We start from the raw sequence: 23,223 nt of genomic DNA on the forward strand, positions 1-23,223 counted from the left end.
TTTATTTATTTATTTTACGGTGTTCACTGAAGGGGTTAACTAGTGGGATAGTTTTATAGAGCAGGTCGTTACAGATGCGGTGATACCAAATATGTGTACTTTTATTGTTTTTTTTGTATTTACATAAATAAATGGATTTATGGGAAAATATTTATTTTTTTCTTTATTTGAGGATTCTTTTTTTTTATATACATTCTATTTTTTATTTTTTTTACTTTATAACATTGTGGGACATCACTATATTTCATCAGATCGCTGATCTGACACTTTGTATAGCACTGTGTCAGATCAGCGATCTGACAGGCAGTGCAGGAGGCTTTCCAGCGCCTGCTCTGGGCAGGCACCAGCAAGCCACCTCAGTGAACGACCTGGAAGGACCCCCGTGGCCATTTTGGATCTGGGGACTCCCTCCAGAACACCGGAACAATGCGATCGCATCGCGTTGTTCCGGTGGGAGAGCACAGGGAGCACCCGTCCCCGTAAAGCATCACTATCCTAGCCAAAGTAATAACAAAAGCATTAGTGGAAACGTGATACTTTACCGAACTGTGAGTGAATTTTGCCAACTTTGACTAAAAGTGCTCGTGAAAGCGAACGCGAATCCAAATGTGCCACGTTCATGCTAAATTTCAACGTTTTTCTGAACAAGTTCGCTCATTTCTATTCATAATGTGCAGGTTTTCCCCTTACTTTTGGTCCTATAGTGCATAGTAAAATATTCCCGTCTGACAGAGGCCAACAGTCACTTAAAAATATTATAAAACCATACTGAGTATATTCCTCTGCAGAAATGAAAGAGAACCTAGCAGGCTCGGACTGGCCCACCGGAGAACCGGAGGATTCTCCGGTGGGCCCAGGCACTGACTGGGGCCCCCACTGCTCCAGGGCCCCCCCCGGCCGGCCGCCTCTCACCGCTCCCACCCACCCTCCTTCCTTGAAGACGATACTCACCTTTCTCCAGCGATGCCTGTCTCGGAGTCTGCAGCTCGTCCTGAATGAGCGGTCACGTGGTACCGCTCATTAAGCTCATGAATATGCACATATTCATGACCTTTAGTTAGCGATATCACCTGACCGCTCTCGCAGGAAGAAGGTGCCGCGCCGGTGAGGACAGAGCGGATGTCGGCGCGGCCGCGCGGTGTGTGGGACAGCCGATAGGTGAGTATGAGGGACGGGGGCAGGGGACGGGGGATGAAGGAGGACATAAGCCGGCGCAGGGAGCAGGAGCAGGAGCGAGCGAGCGGGCGGGCGGGGGACCCGATAAGCCATGCATTCAGGGGGGAAATATGAGCCATGCATTCAGGGGGGGGAGAAATATGAGCCATGCATTCAGGGGGGGGGGAATATGAGCCACGCATTCAGGTTCAGGAGGGGTGGAATATGAGCCATGCATTCAGGGGGGAGGGGGGGAAATATGAGCCATGCATTCAGGTTCAGGAGGGGTGGAATATGAGCCATGCATTTGGGGGGGGGGAATATGAGCCATGCATTCGGGGGGGGGATATGAGCCATGCATTCGGGGGGGTGTATATGAGCCATGCATTCAGGAGGGTTGGAATATGAGCCATGCATTCGGGGGGGGGAATATGATCCATACATACAGGAGGGGGGGGAATATGAGCCATGCATAATACAGGAGGGGGGTCATTATGCAGTATTAAGCATCATGTGGGATCATTATACAGTATGGAGAACTGTGTGGCCATTATACAGTATGGAGCATCATGTGCAGTCATTATACAGAATGGAGCATCATGTGCGGCCATTATACAGTATGCAGCATCATGTGTGTTCATTATACAGTATGGAGCATCATGTGTGGCCATTATACAGTATGGAGCGTCATGTGCGGCCATTATACAGTATGGAGAGTCATGTGTGTTCATTATACAGTATGGAGCATCATGTGTGGTGGCCATTATACAGTATGGAGCATCATGTGTGTTCATTATACAGTATGGAGCATCATGTGCGGCCATTATACAGTATGCAGCATCATGTGCAGTCATTATACAGTATGGAGCATCATGTGTGTTCATTATACAGTATGGGGCACTGTGTGGCCATATTTTTTTGTTTATAATTATTGTATATGAAACAGTGTGATTAGCAGTGCTAAATGGGTGTGGTTGGGATGTGGATATGGGTGTGACTAATTTTGAATGGGTGTGGTCAGGGGTGTGGCCTAAAACTTACCGCGGCGCGCGAAGCGCGCCGCAAACTTTGTCCCTCCTTCCCATCTTCAAAAGTTGGGAGGTATGATATAGAGGCTGTCCCGTGTGGTGTAATATATAGAGGATGTGTCCCTTGTGTAGTATATATTATACTATTTCTATATAACTGCATGGTGGGCCCCAAGAATGACTTTTCTCGGGTGGGCCCCAGGTACTCCAGTCCGACGCTGGAACCTAGGCTTTTGCTAAAGAATATTTTACCAGCCTGCAAGTAGAAAACGTACCGCCAGGTGGCACCCTACCTCCCTACTGGAGTGAGAATTGCTACTTGCACATATTTGCTAAGCAAGCAACACTCATTCCTTTAATTACTTTTATAACCAAATGCTTTCGAAGAAGACAGTGGGTATGTTGACACGTATGATTTTTTTATGCAAATCTTAGCTGTGTTATACAGTACCAGCTATTCCTGTGAGGTTTTAGAAATCTCATGCACATACCTAGGTTTTTTAGTCCTCAGTATTTTGTGCTACATCGGAAGCCTTGCAGAATGGAGCATGTCACTTCTTTCAGCGTATATCACCTACTGAAAGCAATGGGTGATGAAAAAAACACTGAAAAAAACACAGGTATCAGATTTTTATGCGTTTTTGGTGCCAAAACCTGAAGTAAAATCAGATTTTTGGGAGGGCGCTCACTGGTTATCAAAAATACAGGGGAACCCACGCCGGAATTTTTATTTATTGCGCGGGTGGCGCCTGAATACTCCCATCAGCCGCCATCTGTTCTCACTATTTTATCACTTGAATATATCTGTCATCATTCTTCCCTGCTTGTGCTGATCGTCAGCAGAGCAGAGAATGATGAGTGAGAGCCATCTTCAGCACCCGGAGCCAGGGAACAGCGCTAACTGTACTGCTGCGTCCCTGGCGCCAGTACATGTGGTACTGATGCGGCACGCGTATGCCACAAGTATTAGGCTGCCGTGACACTATCAGTATTTGGTCAGTATTTTACCTCAGTATTTGTAAGCCAAAACCAGGAGAGGAGCAATTAGAATGAAAAGTATAATAGAAACCTATGCACCACTTCTGCATTTATCACCCACTCCTGGTTTTGGCTTCCAAATACTGAGGTAAAATACTGACCAAATACTGCTAGTGTGACGGCAGCCTAAGGCTATGTGCACACGTAGCAGAATTGCCGCGGAAATTTCCGCGGCAATTCTGCGCCTCCTGCCGCGGGTATATCGCATGCAGAATTTGCATGCATATACCCGCAGAAAACGAACGTTTTGCAAGCGTAATTAGCTTGCAGAGTGCTAGAGTTTTCCAAGCGATCTGTAGCATCGCTTGGTAAACTGTTTGACAGGTTGGTCACACTTGTCAAACATACTGTTTGACAAGTGTGACCAACTTTTTTCTATAGATGCAGCCTATGCAGCATCTATAGTAAAAGATAGAATGTTTAAAAATAATAAAAAAAATTAAAAAAAAGGTTATACTCACCTCAGCGGCGTCCGTTCCTAATGCTGTGTGTTCAGGACCTTCCATTGACGTAGCGGTCACGTGACCCGCGGTCATGTGACCGTGACGTCATCGCAGGTCCTTCACACACACCACAGAAGCCGTTGAGGAGGTCGGGCCGCCCGAAGGTGAGTATATCGCTATTTTTTATTTTAATTCTTTTTTTTTTACCACTTATATGGTGCCCAGTCCGTGGAGGAGAGTCTCCTCTCCTCCACCCTGGGTACCAACCGCACTTGATATGCTTACTTCCCGCATGGTGTGCACAGCCCCGTGCGGGAAGTAAGCAGATCAATGCACTCCTATGTGTGCAGAATCGCCGCGATTCCGCAATTTTAATGAACATGCTGCGTCTTTTTCTGGATTGCGATTCTGCTGAGGAAAAAAATGCAGCATGTGCACAAAAAATGCGGATTGCATTCTGTTACATAGGATGCTTAATGTTAGCGTTTTTTGCGCGGTTTTATAGCGTTTTTATAGCGAAAAAACGCAAAAAATCTGCTACGTGTGCACACAACCTTAGGCTATGTGCACGTCAGGAATTTATGTGGAAATTTCCTGAACAAAACCGGAGATTTTCCGCATAAAATCCGCACGCTTTTTTCTCGCGTTTTACTTGCGGTTTTGTCACATTTTTTGCGCGGATTTTTCGCATTTTTTTCCAGAGCTTCCCAATTCAATAACATAGTGGGAAATCCGCAAAAAATCCTCAAAATTAATGAACATACTGCGTATTTTTCCACATGCGTTTTTTTTGCGCAAAAATCTGCAACATGTGCACAAAAATTGCAGAATGCATTGGAAATTATGGGATGCATAATGTATGCGTTTTTATGCGTTTTTGCCGCGGAATACTGCCGAAAAAACACAAAAAATCTGCGAATAATCCAGAACGTGTGCACATACCCTTACACAAACATACACACATCACACCAAGATCACTGGTACTGACGCGTGAAACAGGCCTAAGAGAATTGACAGACCAGTGAAAGTGACATTTGTGAATATTTCTTATATATTAAAATACTTGGGTAGTTCGCTGTGTTCCGGGACATAGTGCGCCGGCACATACGCACTAATGCTTTTCAGCTGAGCCCGCAGTTGGGCAAAGCATATTGCGCGTGCACAAGGCAATATTGCCTTACACAGGCGTGTACTACGGAGGACAGAGAATGAACTTCAATCCAATATTGCAGCCAGCCGGTAAGGAAAGGGTGAATCAAACACCCGAAAACCCCGCCCATATGACTGAAAATTGTTCCCTCCAAATTCAGGCGACAGGTTCCCTTTAAGGTTCAAATGGGGGAGGTGCCAAACTGATCCTTTGCCCTGGGTGCAGGAAAGGCTAGATACACCTCTGCCTGTATACGCCGGGCTCCGCCCCTGCCTGTATACGCCGGGCTCCGCCCCTGTATGTACACGCCGGGCTCCGCCCCTGTATGTACACGCCAGGCTCCGCCCCTGTATGTACACGCCGGGCTCCGCCCCCTATGTACGTAACACGTTACGCTGCCAAACCACGTGTTCTGGACGTAGATCACGTGCCGGAAGCAGCGAGCTTATTGCTTTCACTTTCCCTTGGGTGCGGCGCCTTTGTCGGTCCGTTACACGACTGACTGCCTGTTATCGGGCGATGGAGGCCAGCCTGACCTGCGCCGTGTGTCTGGGGGTCTTCCGGGAGCCGGTCACGCTACCTCGCTGCTCCCATAACTTTTGTAAGAGCTGTGTGCTGGACTGCGCCACCCCGCAGGGGAGCATAGTGGTTCAGCCCAGGAATGACCAGTACGTTACCGTGACCTGTCCGCTCTGCCGCAAAGTGAGCGCCCTCTCGGGCGGGCTGACAACGCTGCCCGTTAACACCACATTGGCAGAGGTTGTCAGACTGTTACCGCAGAACGGAAAAGTCAGGGAGAGTGAGCCCGCGGGCGCCGGGAGCGCGGACTGGGGCAGCTCGGGGAGGAGCCCCTGTGCGGAGCATCCGGAGAACAAGCTGGAGCTGTTCTGTAAGGTCTGTGAGGAGGCGTGCTGCGGCAAGTGCGTATCCCTCCGCCACCAGGGCATCTTCCACAACGTCAACCTGATGGACATGGTCTTCCAGGAGGAGAAGGTGAGACCTCTTGTGGTGATAGTCAGTACTGCACTGATATCTAATATCAGGACTGCAACTCCCAGCGTGGCTGCACTCCTCTCCCAGACTCCTGGCCGGTACCTCTGGCTGATCATGTGACGTCCATCATCCTGTATCACTGCAGAGCTCCAGACCTACCAGTGAGGGGTGTGGGAAAGCTGGGTGACCGCGCAGTCCTCATGTACATCAGTCATAGGCTGCAGCTGTTCCTGTGTATTATGAATGTGGACCTCTGGTTTACTCTCTTTATAATCGGTCTGGCCAGTCCTGCATTTTCCCTATAATGAATTACACCCTGTATTTAGAGTAGGTAAAAAATGAGCGATCAGGGGCCTCCTACTGGTTCCCTCTGCCATCAGACCCCAAATCATTGCTTTATGACTGTCCACATTAATAAAATGGGGGTCTAATGGCGGGGGTCTTCCCTGGCTCTAACAACATCTGTCCACAGTCATAAAGCACCGATTGGAGGTCTAATGGCGGGGGTAAAAACTAACACCCTGCCTCCAGGCATGTAATGACCCCTCTTATATTCCTCTATAATACTGGAGAACCTTTTAAAGGGACGGGTGGTCTGATCATCTTAAAGGAAATCTGATTCATGCCGCTTGGACCAGGCACCGGCTGCATTACTACAACCATGTTTGTATTATTCTGAAGCGCTGCAACTTTTCAGAGTCAATCATGTTTTGAACCTCCGACCAGGATCTGTCTCAGATGTGTGTGCGTATGAAGAGGCCTGTCAGTCAGAGATGGTCCCCGGTGGCTCCTCATTTGAGAAGGTCCTCGGCCGGTGTTTCACAGTTGGTGGTCTTCAGTGCTCTTGCGCTCCTCCGCTGCTGCAGACCAGCAGTGTGACGATGCCTCTATTCTGAATGTCAATCATTCAGGAGCCCACCGCACCCTGGCAGTCAAGATGGAGTCTGAGTGGTTCACTTCGACAACACAAGACAACCCAGTAAGGCCAGTCTCGCACGTCCAGATACTTACGGTACCGGAGAAAACAGTTATCTGTGTCCGTGTGCTCACATAGGCCATCCGTGTGGGATCCGTGTGATGTCCGTGAGTACATTTTTAAGGTCCATGTGCTGTCCGTGTATTGCAACAATTTTTACAATTTTAACCTTATGACAGGAAAAACGCACATTGACCGCACACGGATGTCACACGGACAGCATCCCTGTGCGGTACGTGTTTACACGGACCCATTGACTTTAATGGGTCCGTGTGATCCGTGCGCTCCCACGAACACTGACATGTCTCCGTGTTTTGCAAACGGACACACGGTCCGGGAAAAATCACTGATCTCTGCAGAGACACATTCTTTTTAATTTGTCTTCGTGTGTCAGTGTCTCCGGTACGTGAGAAAACGGTCACTACACGTACCAGAGCCACTGACGTGTGAAACCGGCCTAAGGGTACCGTCACAGTGCAATTTTGATTGCTACGACGGCACGATCCGTGACGTCGCAGCGATCGTATGATTATCGCTCCAGCGTCGTAGACTGCGGTCACACGTTGCAATCACGGCGCTGGAGCGATGCCGAAGTCCCCGGGTAACCAGGGTAAACATCGGGTAACTAAGCGCAGGGCCGCGCTTAGTAACCCGATGTTTACCGTGGTTACCAGCGTAAAAGTAAAAAAAAACAAACCGTACATGCTCACCATCTGATGTCCGTCAGGTCCCTTGCCGTCTGCTTCCTGCTCTAACAGATCCGGCCGTACAGTGAGAGCAGAGTGCAGCGGTGACGTCACCGCTGTGATCTGCTCTCACTTTCCGGCCGGCAGACAGTCAGAGCGGGAAGCGGACGGCAAGGGACCGGACGGACATCAGATGGTGAGCGTGTACGGTTTTTTTTTTTTTACTTTTACGCTGGTAACCACGGTAAACATCGGGTTACTAAGCGCGGCCCTGCGCTTAGTTACCCGATGTTTACCCTGGTTACAAGCGAACACATCGCTGGATCGCTGTCACACACAACGATCCAGCGATGTCAGCGGGTGATCAAGCGACGAAAGAAAGTTCCATACGATCTGCTACGACGTACGATTCTCAGCAGGGTCCCTGATCGCTGCTGCGTGTCAGACACTGCGATATCGTAACGATATCGCTAGAACGTCACGAATCGTACCGTCGTAGCGATCAAAATTGCACTGTGTGACGGTACCCTTAGGGGCATTTCTCACTTTGGCAGTGCAAGGAAACCGCCCGCAATAAAGAAAGATTTCCTTAAGCTCATTAAAGGGTCGATATTGACTTCTAGGATTGCTGCTTCCAATAGGTGGCGAGTTAAGTCGTCTTCCTGCTTTCTGAAGACACCATTTACAAATTTAATTTCCCACAGGAGCATTGCCAGGCCTATAAGTCTCCTTACACTGACATGCCACTATCAACAAGGAGAGATGTTACCCCTTAGACCCCATGATGGAAAATCATTGTAAAGCATAAAGAACAGGTGTAATCCTCTGGTCACGTGGATCCATCATGCTAATGAGGCTAATTTACAAGAAGAATGTGTGATAGACAAACAAAACCTTATACAACCATTTATCATAAACAATTCTGTAACTACATAATGTAAACTGCTGCAACACAGACTCCCGAGATTGCGGCGATCAGAAACTAAGCTGCAGTTGATAAGCTGAATTATGCTGGCTTTATATCACATTATGAAAAATATGAAATTCAAGTAATACAAGGATATATAAATTCATGCTTCACAATGATTTTCCATCCATGTTGTAATTGGCTCAGAGCTAGTTAATTAGTTCACTCTGTATATCCTGCCATATCCCGAGACAATGGGAGGTTAGACGCCAGAAACGCACCAGGTTTTATATATTTTTTTTTTACTCCATGTTTTTAATTAATCTTTAATACAGCATGAAATACGAAAAAATTATCATTAGACGGATGTGCCGCTTATTTCCGCTTATCTTTGAACCTGTATAAGAAATGCTTTAACTTTAATAGTGTGGAGATGCCATTGTCCCTGACCTCCCCACTTCTGATGGTGCCAGTCAGTGTTCTTTGTGTGTGCAGTTAGCTCACAATGCGCTCCGGTCCCACAGAAGAGGACCGCGGTGGAGACATCTCCTGTGATCTTTATGCCACCGCCCAGTGTCTCCTACGTGGTGTCTGGGCCGCGGCCCCGTGTCTCCTGTGTGATGTATATTCTGCAGACCTCCCACTTCTTGAGTTCTATAAATGTTATGTGAGCAGTGATGACATGCCGTGTAATATACATTTGTGTTCGGTACAACTAGCTGCGGTGAAGTTTTCAGAAAACTCATCAGTGCAAAAAGTAATTTGTGCTCCAGACTGATGCAAATCTGGAAAAGCAGTTACAAGTAGCAATATCATCAATGTCACCTAACCTCTCCCGCACCAAAAAGGAGCCGCTCCAGCCATCACATTAGGGGCAAGTTGATTAAACGATTGACCAAATATAGTAAGATGTGTATGTACGCAGTTTGTGTTGTGAAATCTGCTGACCGTTTTGCTAATATATAAAATATCTGGCTTGTGTGGCTCATGTTCTTATTTTTTTTTCTATTTTCTAGCTTCTGTTTTTCAACAGTTTGAAGTCGCTCCGTGAAATACATGAAAGACTTGGAACCGAAATATCTGAAGATGAGAATGACACTGAAGTACGTTGTATGCTCTGATAATTGGTGTACAGAAAAATGGCACCCTGTATACACTGAAATATTTTGTTGTCTCAGATCTTCAGTACTTAAAGGGAATATCACCCCAAAAATCATATTTGAGCTAAGCCCACCAGCATCGGGCTTATCTACAGCATTCTGTATTGCTGTAGATAAGCCCCCGATGTATCCTGAAAGATGAGAAAAAGAGGTTAGATTATACTCACCCAGGGGCGGTCCCGCTGCTGGTCCGGGTCCAGCGCCTCCTATCTTCATACGATGTCGTCCTCTTCTTGTCTTCATGCTGTGGCTCCTGCGCCGGCGTACTTTGTTTGTCCTGTTAAGGGCAGCGCAAACTACTGCAGTGCGCAGGCGCCGGAAAAGGTCAGAGGCCCAGCGCCTGCGCACTGCAGTACTTTACTCTGCCCTCCACAGGACAGACAAAGTACGCCTGCGCAGGAGCCGCGGCGTGAATACAAGAAGAGGACGTCATCCTATGAAGATGGGAGGCGCCGGACTGCGACGCCCATCGGACCAGAACTGCATCGGGACCGCCCCTGGGTGAGTATAATATAAACTGGTTTTTTTATTACCTTTCAGGTTACATCGGGGGCTTCTGCAGCATTACAGAATGCTGTAGATAAGCCCCTGATGCCGGTGGCCGCAGCTTATATACAATTTTTGGGGTGACAGATTCCCTTTAAAGGGAACCTGTCACCACGTTTTTGGAAGATGGGATAAAAATAGCGTTAAATAGGGGCAGAGGTGGGCGTTACATTAGTGTGTTTGTTATGCGTTTATTACCCACCTAAGTTGCCGAAATACCTTTGCAAAGTCTCCGTTTTCGCCTGTCAATCAGGCTGGTCTGGTCAAAAGGGCGTGTTGTCTTCCCCCAGATTTTGCGTAGTTTTCCGTTGGTGGCGTAGTGGTGTGCGCATGCCCAAGGTCCCGAATCCTCTGCCAGGGGATTTAAAAGAGCGCGCTGTTCGTTATTTCATTGGTGATCGGTGGGCGCGGCCATCTTCCTTTGGCCGCGCGTGCGCAGAAGCGGCGCTCTGCTGGCCGCGGCTTCAGGAAAATGGCTGCGGGATGCAGCGCGTGCGCAGATGGATATCGCGGCGGCCATTTTCCTGAAGCCGCGGCCAGCAGAGCGCCGCTTCTGCGCACGCGTGGCCAAAGGAAGATGGCCGCGCCCACCGATCACCAATGAAATAACGAACAGCGCGCTCTTTTCACTCTCCTGGCAGAGGATTCGGGACCTTGGGCATGCGCACACCACTACGCCACCAACGGAAAACTACGCAAAATCTGGGGGAAGACAACATGCCCTTTTGACCAGACCAGCCTGATTGACAGGCGAAAACGACTACTTTGGTAACGTATTTCGGCAGCATAGGTGGGGAATCGGGGTCCACAAACTACACTATTGTAATGCTCAGCTCAGGCCCTATTTAACAGTATTTTTATCTCATACCAAAAAAACGGGGTGACAGGTTCCCTTTAAAGTGGATGTCCAGGTTTGGCAGGCAAGTCTGCGCTCACTTTATGTGACTGCAACTTGTGAATTCTTACATTGTGTAGTGTCGTAATTATCTAGTGCCGGCGGTGAGGCTTGGGTAGTCGTGACCACAACTACGAGAGATGCATACTTCCGACCCCATTCCGACTAGACGTAAGCAGCCTCGCTCGTCACTTGTATTGAGTAAAGCTGCTCACTTCTAGTAGCAATGTGGCCAGGCGTATGAATTTAAGGACTGAGAGCCTGATTCCAGAGATGTCATTTACTGGACTGCTTGGTACAGTTTTGATAGCATCCATCTTTCTTCTTTTAACCTTGTCAGTACCTCAGAGAGAGGGGATCTGCCCTTCAAGGACAGGAAACCAATAGAATGAAAAGGAATAATCTCTCCAATCACATCAGTGGTTTGCTGTTCTTTGGTGTTTGTCCGGGGAGAAGAGACCTTGTCCACTTCTCTTCCTAGGGTCAGACAAGTGGGACGCTGGTAAGGAGTGCATGACTATGGGGCGGCGGTGTAAGTGCTTCAGTGAAGACGGCGTGCCGCCCCAGATAGCGCAGAGTGTTTGGACTGTTGTGGCATGGGGCATGTTGGTGTTAAAGGCCTCACCTTTTCCACCATCTGCCGGCACTGTGGTACTGGTCAGCGGAGTTTGACTCAGTGTGGGCACTTCAGAAGGGTAGCTTCTAGTGATTCCTAGGTCATCAGGATGGACAAGCCCACAGCCTCAAAGGTGGATCACTCTGAAGATCCAATTCTTCCTCCAAATCTAGACAGATCTAGAAAGTGTCGCTAAAACTAAGCACAAGGAATGTGCATTGTGGGAAGCCAAATTGCCAGGTGAATGGAATAAAACATGGTCAGTCATGTATAGAGAAAATAATGTGAATAATCACCTACATTTACCTTCGAAATTACATCTGTTAATAAAGGGGTGGTCCAAAACACATTATTTGTCATCCTAAAAGCCTATCTATTTAACGTCGTAATATACTTTAGTTAAAAAGTCCCTACTGTTCACTCACTAGACAAATTCTTTATATTTTTTTTACAACTTCCTTTTTTGATGACTTTGTTTGAAAATCTCCGTGCATGCCAGGATACTCAAGCGACGTGTCCGGGGGTGGGGGGGCTAAGGCTGCGGTCACTGCTGCAGCCTTTGTTTGTCTCTCTGAAATGAAGTGTCATCACTGATGCCCATTTCAGGGGATTGGATAGTCCCTTCTCTACTGAGCATATGTCTCGGTTGTCAAGTCTGACGGAATTTCGGAAGATTGTTGCCTGTGCAATATGCACAGTGAAGGTGCGCTCGTTCTCCAGCTCCTATCAGAAGTTCTAAGATGGCAGGAGAGCACCCTGTCAGTGTGCACTGGAGAAGAATACCTGGTGTGCACTTAACGGTGCGCTCTCCAGCTTGTAGCCCCAGATTCGGATGAACGGGAATAGGTCTCCTCCGATGAGGGTGAAGCAGCTTGGCCTTGTTTTCTGGTAAAGAACTTGGGGACAAATTGATTAAAGCCATTAAGTCCACCATGAATATCGAGGAGCCTAAAGCACCTAGGTCCATTCATGATCTTGGGGGCCTAGCACATCGTGAACATCAGACCTTACCGGTTAGCGAGAAGATTCTAACTCTAATAAAACATGAGTGAAAAAGCAGAAAAGGTTTCAACCTTCGCCAGTGAAGCGGAAATGCGCCTCTCAAGAAGACACTTTGGTGTGTGATCCATCCATGTTAGACAGTGGGAGTTGGGACCATAAGGGTACGTTCCCATGATGAGTGACATTGTGAGTTTTTGATGCTGCAGATTTTCTGCACAAATTAACTAAATCAGATTAGATGTGTTGTTTTTTTTTCCATTCATTTTTAGTTTTTTTTACTGCTTTTTTTTCTTATTGGTATGTCATGTTCTATACAAAGCTGCTTTGTTTTTTTGTTTGTTTTTTTTATCCTTGTATTAGGTTTTAGCACAAGTTTGATAGTCATGTGGGATTACATGCAGTTTTGATGCCTTCCCGCTGCGGAAATGCACTAAAAATTAATGTGTGGAATTTCTGCATCTACTGCAAGTCTATAGGGAAAACCTGCACATAAATCTCAAGGGAAATTAACATGTTGCAGACTTGAAAGGTGCACCGCAGGAGAGTTTACACTGGGGAAAAAAAACAGTGAGCAGAAGATCTTTATAAATCCCATCCACTTTCCTGATGTGCAATTGTGAGATGCTGCGTTTTAGATGCAGTGAAAATACTTGGCATCAAAAACTCACAAAAACCTCCTCATGAGTAGCAGCCCGAGTAATTATGGTCTTTCTCTGCTGTAGATGGTCAGAATGAGCCCTGTATAACCCCGCCCACACCTCTGATTGGCAGCCTTCTGTGTACACTGTCTGCAAGCTGCCAATCAGTGCTGGGGGAGGGGTTGCACAGATTAGCTGGACTGTCTTGCATGTGACACCTAGTCCAGCTATGATCTGATAAAACACATCCCTGGAATCGGGATCTCTGTCCCTACACTTATCCTGCGCTCAAATTAATTAGCAAAAATCTGTTGACTGATTCCCTTTAGTGTAAAACAGGAATTGTGTCTCATGTTCTGATTTCTAAGTTAATTGTTCTTTTTTTATTTTTAACCTGCGAAACCTTTAGATTGGACCGCTCTGCGGTAAGTGATATCTAAGTATTTCTCTGTGCAGTAAAATGTACATTTAGATATGTGCAGAAATAAACTACTGGTGACTGACATATGTTATGTTCTACATTCTGAGATATTGGGATATATTTATGAATGTGCCAGAATTACGGCATAATTTGCAGCATAAAACGGTCTTTGATGACTTGCACCATTTTTATTACGTGTTAGATGCTTCTCATGACCATGGGGGGGTGTAACCTTTCTGTTTCAGGCACAATCCGGCTAATTTTATTAAAAAAAAAAAAAAAAAACAGATCCGTGGCAAATGGTGAAAAACTGATTCAACGGATCCGTTTTTTGGTTTTCACCCGAATACAGTGACTTTCTGTTCCAGAGAGATTTTTTTGACTGATCCGCCTGATGTGTGAAAGTAGCCTAAGTGGTGTAAACTCTGACCAGTGCATATTAAAATCAAGTTTACACTGTCTAAGAATCAGCTTTGATAAATAAGCCCCACTGACATTATTTGAAGTGTTTTGTATAATATGTGTATCCTGATGCCTGAATTGTATCTGATTTTATTTTAGTCCACTCTAAAAGTAAATGAAGACGCAGTCATGGCCTCTTTTGCCGAAGTGCAGAAAGCTCTGGATTTCAAGAAGAAACAACTTCTGGACTTGATTAAACAGCAGCAAGCCACATCTAAAAAGCGCGATGAAGTACGGAAAGTAACAAAAGCTCATCACAAAACAACTGTTGAAAGCCTTCTAAAGGATTGTGAAAGCATTGTGGATAACTATGATCCAAGCAGCTTCCTTAAGGTAATGCAGCACTGTCACTACTTCTGGTAGTTGCCGGGGTGTAGGGTGTATTCATTTATAACCGTTTGCTAAAAGAAGCTTGCATATGCCTCTTGTCACATTTTGGATTACACATGTCCTGCTACTTAGAAATGTGTGTCTCTGGAGCCTTAGAGCTAACTTGCATAACCCTAAGGTACCTGTATTCACTTACCCACAGTATAGTTGCAATTTTCAGCCTGACCGCGGATCTCCTGACCCAAACTAACTTTGCGTAGTCTTATGTGATGCAGGTAGATAAGGAGACGCACGACAAGATTTGTCATGTATGCCCTGCATATCATAAATGTTGCGAATACTTTAATAATGTTGCCTCCTAAAGAAACCTATTGACACATCTCGCATACATGCTCCTAGAGGATATAACAAATCCACATACATGTGTTATGATCTAAACATTTGTGTTGTGGCCATGTGTCAGGTCGCCTGGCTACCATTTTCTTTAGAAAAAGAAAACGTCTTCACTCGCCCTCCCCAGGTCCAGTGCTGAGCCGCTGCTCCTGTTGTCTGTGACTGCTGCTCAGCAGCTTGTGTTGTCAATTCTGGCAGAGCCATTGAGCTCACTGGCTGCAGCTCTGTTAATGTCAAGTCCATGCTGCAGACAATCGGACAATTGGAGCAGCAGAGGCTCTGTGCTGGACCTAGGAAGGTGTGTAAAGTGTGTGTAGAAATGGGGGGACAGGTGTTTTCTGAAACCGGAAAACTTTTAAGCTGACCATACACAATAAATGGCTAACTGCTTTGTTACTCATCACTTCCGCCTCCATACGTGGCTGACTTGTATCTAATGTGTATGGGGACCTTTAGGCCATGTTCACACTTTCAGTATTTGGTCAGTATTTTACCTCCGTATTTGTAAGCCAAAACCTGGAGAGGAACAATCAGAGGAAAAGTATAATAGAAACATGTCACCACTGCTGTATTTATCACCCACTCCTGGTTTTGACTTGGATACTGAGGTAAAATACTGAAGGTGTGAATGCGGCTTTAGTCACACTATCAGGTGCTGTGCTTATGTATTTCAATTAACCTTATTTCTTTCCATTTACAGGTGGCTTGTGGCCTAAATAAAAGGTATGTGTTCTAGCCATCCCTAGCCCCATTCTATTTTGCAACTTATTATTTTTTATTATTATTTTTATTATTATTATTTATACGTTTATTCCTCTAAGGGCTCATTTCCACATGCGAGGCACACGTCCGTATCTCGCATGTGGAAACCAAGCTGTGGAGCCGGCACTCAGGAGCGGAGCGTGCGGCCGCATAGGAACACATGGAGCTGCACAGCTCCGCTCCAAAGTGCCGGCGCCAGAGCTTGGTTTCCACATGCGAGATACGGACGTGTGCCTCGCATGTGGAAATGAGCCCTAATAGCGAGATGCAGGCAGGAGGGTGGGTCTTAACTCACCTCGTTACTTACCTGATTTATTACTTGCACTATTATTATTATTATTATTATTATTATTATTATTATTATTATTATTAATTTTTATAGCGCCATTTATTCCATGGCGCTTTACATGTGAAATACGGGGCAAATATAGACAAATACATTAAACATGAGCAAAAACAAGGCACACGGGTACATAAGGAGGGAGGACCCTGCCCGTGAGGGCTCAGTCTGCAGGGGATGGGTGATGATACACTAGGAGAGGGTAGAGCTGGTTGTGCGGCGGTTCAGTAGGTTCAGGATCACTGCAGGCTGTAGGCTTTTCGGAAGAGGTGAGTCTTCAGGTTCTTTTTGAAAGTTTCTATGGTAGTCGAGAGTCTGATGTGCTGGGGTAGAGAGTTCCAGAGTATGGGGGAAGCACGGGAGAAGTCTTGGATGCGGTTGTGGGAAGAAGACATGAGAGGGGAGTAGAGAAGGAGGTCTTGAGAGGATCGGAGGTTGCGTGTTGGTAGGTACCAGGAGATCATGTCACAGATGTATGGAGGAGATAGGTTGTGGATGGCTTTGTAGGTCATTGTGAGGGTTTTGAACTGGAGTCGCTGGGCGATAGGAAGCCAGTGAAGGGCTTGGCATAGGGGAGAGGCTGGGGAATAGCGGGGAGACAGGTAGATTAGTCGAGCAGCAGAGTGTAGGATGGATTGGAGTGGTGCCAGAGTGCTAGAGGGGAGTCCAGAGAGTAGGAGGTTGCAGTAGTCGAGGCGGGAGATAAGGGCATGCACTAGTGTTTTTGCGGTGTCGCGGTCAAGGAATGCGCGGATCCGGGAAATGTTTTTGAGTTTGAGGCGGCAGGAGGAGGCAAGGGCTTGGATATGTGGCTTGAAAGAGAGAGCAGAGTCAAGGATCACCCCGAGGCACCGGGCGTGTGGTACTGGGGAAAGTGAGCAGCCATTGACATTGATGGATAGGTCTGTTGGAGGGGTAGAGTGAGATGGGGGAAAGATGATGAATTCTGTTTTGTCCATGTTCAGTTGTAGAAAGCGAGCAGAAAAGAAGGCTGAAATAGCAGACAGTGTGAGATTTTGGTAAGTAAGGAGGTGAGGTCAGGTCCAGATAGGTAGATCTGTGTCATCAGCATAGAGATGGTACTGCATACCGTGGGATTCTATGAGCTGTCCCAGACCGAAGGTGTAGATGGAGAAGAGTGGGGGTCCTAGAACAGAGCCTTGAGGAACACCGACTGACAGGGGGCGAGGTGAGGAGGTGGTGTGGCGGAGGGAGACACTGAATGTCCGATCTGTCAGATATGATGAGATCCAGGAAAGGGCCAAGTCTGTGATGCCAAGAGATGAGAGGATTTGTAACAGAAGGGAGTGGTCCACAGTGTCAAAGGCAGAAGACAGGTCCAAGAGAAGGAGGACAGAGTAGTGTCGCTTGTTCCTGGCTGTTAGTAGGTCATTGGTGACTTTAGTTAGGGCAGTTTCAGTTGAGTGATGGGAACGGAAGCCAGATTGTAATCGATCAAAGAGGGAGCAGGAGGAGAGGTGAGAGGACAGTTCAAGATGGATGTGCTGCTCCAGCAATTTGGAGGCATAAGGAAGAAGAGATATCGGGTGATAGCTAGACACAGAGGATGGGTCGAGGGAGGGCTTTTTGAGGATGGGTGTGATCTTGGCATGTTTGAAGGATGAGGGGAAGACACCTGTTGTGAGTGAGAGGTTGAAGAGGTGAGTTAGGGTTGGGATGAAGACCGTGGAAAGGTTAGGGATGAGGTGGGACGGGAGCGGGTCGAGCGGGCAGGTGGTGAGGTGTGATCTTGACAGGAGGGTGGAGAGCTGATCTTCTGTCATGGTGGAGAAGCTGGTTTTGGAGGAGCAGGGGTGAGCAGCTAAGAGGGGCAGTGGGCGCTGTGGGCCAAATTTTTCTCTGATCGTATCGATCTTCTGTTTAAAGAAAGAGGCAAAGTCTTCAGCAGAAATGAGAGGGGAGGGAGGGGGTGCAGGGGGACGGAGTAGAGAATTGAAAGTGTTGAAAAGCTGTTTAGGGTTGTGAGACAGGGAGGATATGAGAGATGAGAAGTAAGTTTATTTTGCGGCAGTGAGCGCGGATTTGAAGCTGGCGAGGGACTGCTTGTATGCGGTGAAGTGGTCAGCAGAGCGGGATCGCTTCCATCTCCGCTCAGCGATCCTGGAAGCCCGTCTCAGTTCTTTAGTCAGGCTAGTCAGCCAGGGCTGCCTGTTGACTGTACGAGTTTTGCTGTGCATGAGCGGGGCGGCCGAATTGAGTGTTGCTGTTATTGTGGCGTTATAAAAAGCAGCAGCATCTGCGTCATGAAGGGAGGCTATGTCGGTAAGAGGGAGAAGGGACTCAGAGTGATTGTAAGTTGAGATGTTTGAGATTTCTGCGAGGGAGTTCGTGGAGTGGGGGTTGCACACTAGGAGAGGGAAGAGAATGTCAGTAGGTTGTGGTCAGACAAGGGGAGGGGTGAGTTAGTGAGATTAGTAAGGGAGCAGAGGCGGGTGAAGACGAGGTCCAGCGTGTGGCCATCTTTGTGAGTGGCCTCAGAGGACCATTGAGTGAGGCCAAAGGAGGCAGTCAGTGATAAAAGTTTAGAGGCAGCTGACTACTATTAAAAATAACCAAACTGATTCATGCTTACATGGTCTTGTGCAAGCTGTCACCAGATTTTTGCTGTTCCACTTGAGGGCAGCCTAAAGTAGGGTCTGAGACCCTGATTCCAGTGCTGTCTCTTACTGGACTACTTGCTGTCATTTTACTAAAGCACTAATCTTCTGCAGCTCTGCAATTCCTCTCCATGATGAGCATCTTGTGTATATAATCTCTCATATTCGTGATCATATTCATAGATCGGCAGCTTTCTGCCTGTGTGCAGTGTAGACTGAATGCTGTCACTCAGCGGTGCAGGCAGCGTTAGAGCATCACAGAGAGGACTAGCAGAGCTGCAGCAGAGAAGTCGTCTTTATATTCAGAAGCATAAGGGCTCTTATTTGTCCGTTATAATCTGTCTGATGTCGGATCACAATGTATAGATTGGCCTCACATCTCCTGAACCAATAATTACAGCTTCATATATGTTTGAAACAGTCGCGCTCAAGTCAGGAGCTGTGCGGCTAGTCTGTGCATTGTGATCCGACATCGGACCGATCACTGACATATGAAAGAGCACTATATAATAATCTTTATATAGCGCCAACATATTCCGCAGCGCTTACTAAATCTGGTGACTGGACTCCCTTTAATTCTGCTGCTGAATCACAATATCCCTTTAGAATTTCCAGTTGGCTCTATGGTTTTTCCCTGTGAGTTGTTGTATTTTTACAGATTTATCCCTATTACAGGATGAAATCTAACCTTGAGCTTATGGAGTTCTGTGCTGATCACAGTGAAGATGTGTCGAGATTCGAGCCACAGTGTGTAGATGTGCAGGCTGTACTAGATGCTGTGACGACACTGAAAATTACAAGCGGCTCCAAGGGTTAGCAGCTCTTATAGCTTTTTAGTGTAATCTATTGCAGTCTTTATTTAATTGCTCCCTTCCTTATTAATGTCCTTATGTTGTTGGTGCTAAACTTTATTTTTTTTAAGGTTAAATAATGATTTACATTGCTGTAATGTTCTTGGAGGTGTTGAAATATATTATAGTCATTTATTTTTTTAAGTTTGTTATATAAATAAAGTAGAATATTGAGTGGCTGCGGCTGTTCTTAATTTACCCTTTGGACTTGTGTGACGTGGTCTCTGTAGCCTAGCCTACATCAATACCTGTAGCCGCTGGCTGTACTACACAGCTAACATCTAGCTTTAAAGAGGTGGTCCACTACTTTTTCATTGATGACCTATCCTTAGAATAAAAAGGAAAGGTGAAGGAGCTTGTTCCAATGTGGGAAAGAGGATCGAACCAAAGGGTGCCATGTCTCTGGCTGGTGCAGCACAGCAGTAACGAACCAAGGGAAGACTGAAGAGGTGGCACATCCAAAAGGTAAGTAAAAGTCAATAATTCTTTAATCTTGTATCTATTAAAACGACACACAAGGGATTTAAAATCCTTGTGTGTTTTTAATGGATACAAGATTAAAGAATTATTGACTTTTTGGATAGCCATCTCTCCTATCCTTGGGATAGGTCATCAGTGTCTGATTGGTCAGGTCCGAGTTCCACACCTCCACCGGTCAGCTGTGCACTGTTTGTGGCCGCTGGTGGGAACTGCTCAATTGGATCTGCTCCATCTGACCGGTACTACACATCCACCTTCTATATAAATCAATGGGGGGCAGGTGTGCAGTACGCTGCCGCGACCACAACAAGAAGACAGAGCAGCTCCGCAAAGAAGTAGTTGCACCCGCCGACACAGAACTGATCAGCGGGGATGTCGGACTCTAGCCAGACATTGATGAGCTATCCTAGTTTCTTTTGCTCAGTAACTTGGATTTTACCAAACGCAATTGATAAAGGGATGTTCAGATATTGTGTATTTTGTGTCCTCATTTAAAAAAAAAAAAAAAAAAAAAAGCGATTAGTAATTTTTTTCCTAGGATTACAGCAATTCATTCATGTCTACTGGTTAAAATCCACAAATAAGGCATATTTACTGCAATGGAAAATTACATGCTGTGGGTTTTATTTATACACTGCCTGCAGAATTATTAGGCAAGTTGTTTTTTGGATCACATAATACTTTTTATACATGTTGTCCTACTCCAAGCTGTTCAGGCTTGAGAGCCAACTACCAATTAAGTAAGTCATGTGATGTGCATCTCTGTAATGAGGAGGGATGTTGTGTAATGACATCAACACCCTATATAAGGTGTGCTTTATTATTAGGCAACTCCCTTTCCTTTGGCAAAATGGGTCAGAACAGAGATTTGACGGGCTCTGAAAAGTCCAAAATTGTGAGATGTCTTGTAGAGGGATGCAGCAGTCTTGAAATTGCCAAACGTTTGAAGCGTGATCACCGAACAATCAAGCGTTTCATGGCAAATAGCCAACGGGGTCGCAAGAAGCGTGTTGGGCAAAAAAGGCACAAAATAACTGCCCATGAATTGAGGAAAATCAAGTGTGAAGCTGCCAAGATGCCATTTGCCGCCAGTTTTGCCATATTTCAGAGCTGCAACGTTACTGGAGTATCAAAAAGCACAAGGTGTGCGATACTCAGGGACATGGCCAAGGTAAGGAAGGCTGAAAAACGACCACCTTTGAATAAGAAACATAAAACGTCGAGACTCCAAGAAATATCTGAAGACTGACTTTTTTAAAGGTTTTATGGACTGATGAACTGAGAGTGACTGGATGGGCCAGAGGCTGGATCAGTAACGGGCAGAGAGCTCCGACTCAGACGCCAGCAAGGTGGAGGTGGGGTACTGGTATGGGCTGGTATCATCAAAGATGAACTTGTGGGACCTTTTCGGGTTGAGGATGGAGTGAAGCTCAACTCCCAGACCTACTGCCAGTTTCTGGAAGACAACTTTTTCAATCAGTGGTACAGGAAGAAGTCAGTATTGTTCAAGAAACATGATTTTCATGCCGGACAATGCTCCATCACATGTCTCCAACTACTCCACAGCGTGGCTGGCCAGTAAAGGTCTCAAAGAAGAAAAAATAATGACATGGCCCCCTTGTTCACCTGATCTGAACCCCATAGAGAACCTGTGGTCCCTCATAAAATGTGAGATCTACAGGGAGGGTAAACAGTACACCTCTCGGAACAGTGTCTGGGAGGCTGTGGTGGCTGCTGCATGCAACGTTGATCGTAAACGGATCAAGCAACTGACAGAATCTATGGATGAAAGGCTGTTAGTGTCATCAAACAGAAAGGTGGCTATATTGGTCAGTAATTTTTTTTTTTTTTGGTTTGTTTTTGCATGTTAGAAATGTTTATTTCTAAATTTTGTGCAGTTATATTGGCTTACCTGGTGAAAATAAACAAGTGAGATGGAATTATATTTGGTTTTTATTAAGTTGCCTAATAATTCTGCACAGTAATAGTTACCTGCACAAGCAGATATCCTCCTAAGATAGCCAAATCTAAAAAATATATAAAGAATAAACCAACTGAGTGGCGCCAAGTATTAAGGGGTTAATATTCCTGCTGCGAATAAAACAACCACCACCATTGGTTGTGTAAAAAAGCAATCAGTCTAAAATGTGGATATGCAATATCCGTATTCGCGCTAGTGAAAAACCCAAAAGAGGAAAGTATGAATAAGTGAATGAATAAATAAATAAAAATATATAAAAACCTGCAGTAAGGTGCCGCCTGCAATAAATTTATGTCCATCTAGCACATATATCCATAAATGTGAGTCATGAATAACTTTTAAACGATAAACAAATTGTTCAAAGAAGTTCTTACCCAAAGACGTTCAGAGTAGTATATAAGGTGCTTGATTTTAGGCTGTCTTCTCCCGCAATGGGTGAAAATACTTGATTGCAGGCTGTATTCACCAGCAGAGGCTGGTAACGTTCCACCGAAGATGATAGTAACTTGTTCCGCTCACATGCAGTAGCTGCCTCGGCCGATGGCAGCCAGCCGTACTGTTGAACTCGTGCTTACGGCGGTGTATACTCGTACATACAGGTAGTTGTCCTTCTGAGTGCGCGAAGTGCAGTAAGCGCTGTGCAAGGACCTGCGTACCGGTGAGAGTAACGTGACCGCCCACGTGAGTGAAAGTGCGCTACGGATGGCAGTAGGGACCACAAGAGATCTACGCATTTCGGAGACGTCTGTCTCCTTCCTCAGGAATGGGCCCTACCCCATGATAGATGTCCTTATAACCGCCATCCGCCCAGTCTAATCACTGGAATCCAAAAAGTTCCACCCCACTGTTTAGTCCCTTGGGAATGACAGTATTTAGGGTGAAAATCCATCTAGTCTCCGCTCTTGACATGGCTTTGATATAATTCCCACCCCTCCAATGTGGGGTTATTTTCTCAATACCTGTCACCTCCGTGTCGTGTATGGATCCATTGTGGTGGTCAGCAAAATGCTTTGAGAGGGGATGACCCGTAAATTTCTTCTTTATATTTTGGATATGCTCATTAATCCTTGTTTTTCACGCTCTTTTTGTGCATCCTATATACACCTTTTTGCAAGGGCATCTTATAGCGTATATAACCCCTTTGGTAGAACAAGTAATGAATTCCTTTATGTTAAATTCGGTCTCCTCCTTGCAAAACTTACTTTTTCTCGTGTGTACCTGTTTGCACATAGTACATTTCTGGCATGAAAAAAAACCTTTTAGAAAATCCCGAGATAAAGTGGTTTGTTTGAAAGCACATTTATTCTGTGTAGGTGGGGGCTATAAGATTGCCTAAATTTCTGCATTTTTTT

At 46.1% G+C, this 23,223-nt stretch overlaps 1 protein-coding gene across 1 annotated transcript in view; it reads left to right on the forward strand.

Annotated features, from left to right (window-relative positions):
- The first annotated feature begins 5,228 nt into the window (after positions 1-5,228).
- Positions 5,229-23,223, forward strand: part of LOC143792957 (uncharacterized) — a 34,283-nt gene continuing 16,288 nt past the window's right edge. The window contains exons 1-5 of the mRNA XM_077279473.1: positions 5,229-5,807; positions 9,393-9,479; positions 14,216-14,449; positions 15,540-15,562; positions 19,235-19,371. Of these exons, the coding sequence (XP_077135588.1) occupies positions 5,334-5,807; positions 9,393-9,479; positions 14,216-14,449; positions 15,540-15,562; positions 19,235-19,371 (955 nt within the window). The 5' untranslated portion in view covers positions 5,229-5,333. The remainder of the gene's footprint in view (positions 5,808-9,392; positions 9,480-14,215; positions 14,450-15,539; positions 15,563-19,234; positions 19,372-23,223) is intronic.

Source organism: Ranitomeya variabilis, chromosome 1, assembly GCF_051348905.1.
Source record: "Ranitomeya variabilis isolate aRanVar5 chromosome 1, aRanVar5.hap1, whole genome shotgun sequence".
Taxonomy (NCBI): Eukaryota; Metazoa; Chordata; class Amphibia; order Anura; family Dendrobatidae; genus Ranitomeya; species Ranitomeya variabilis.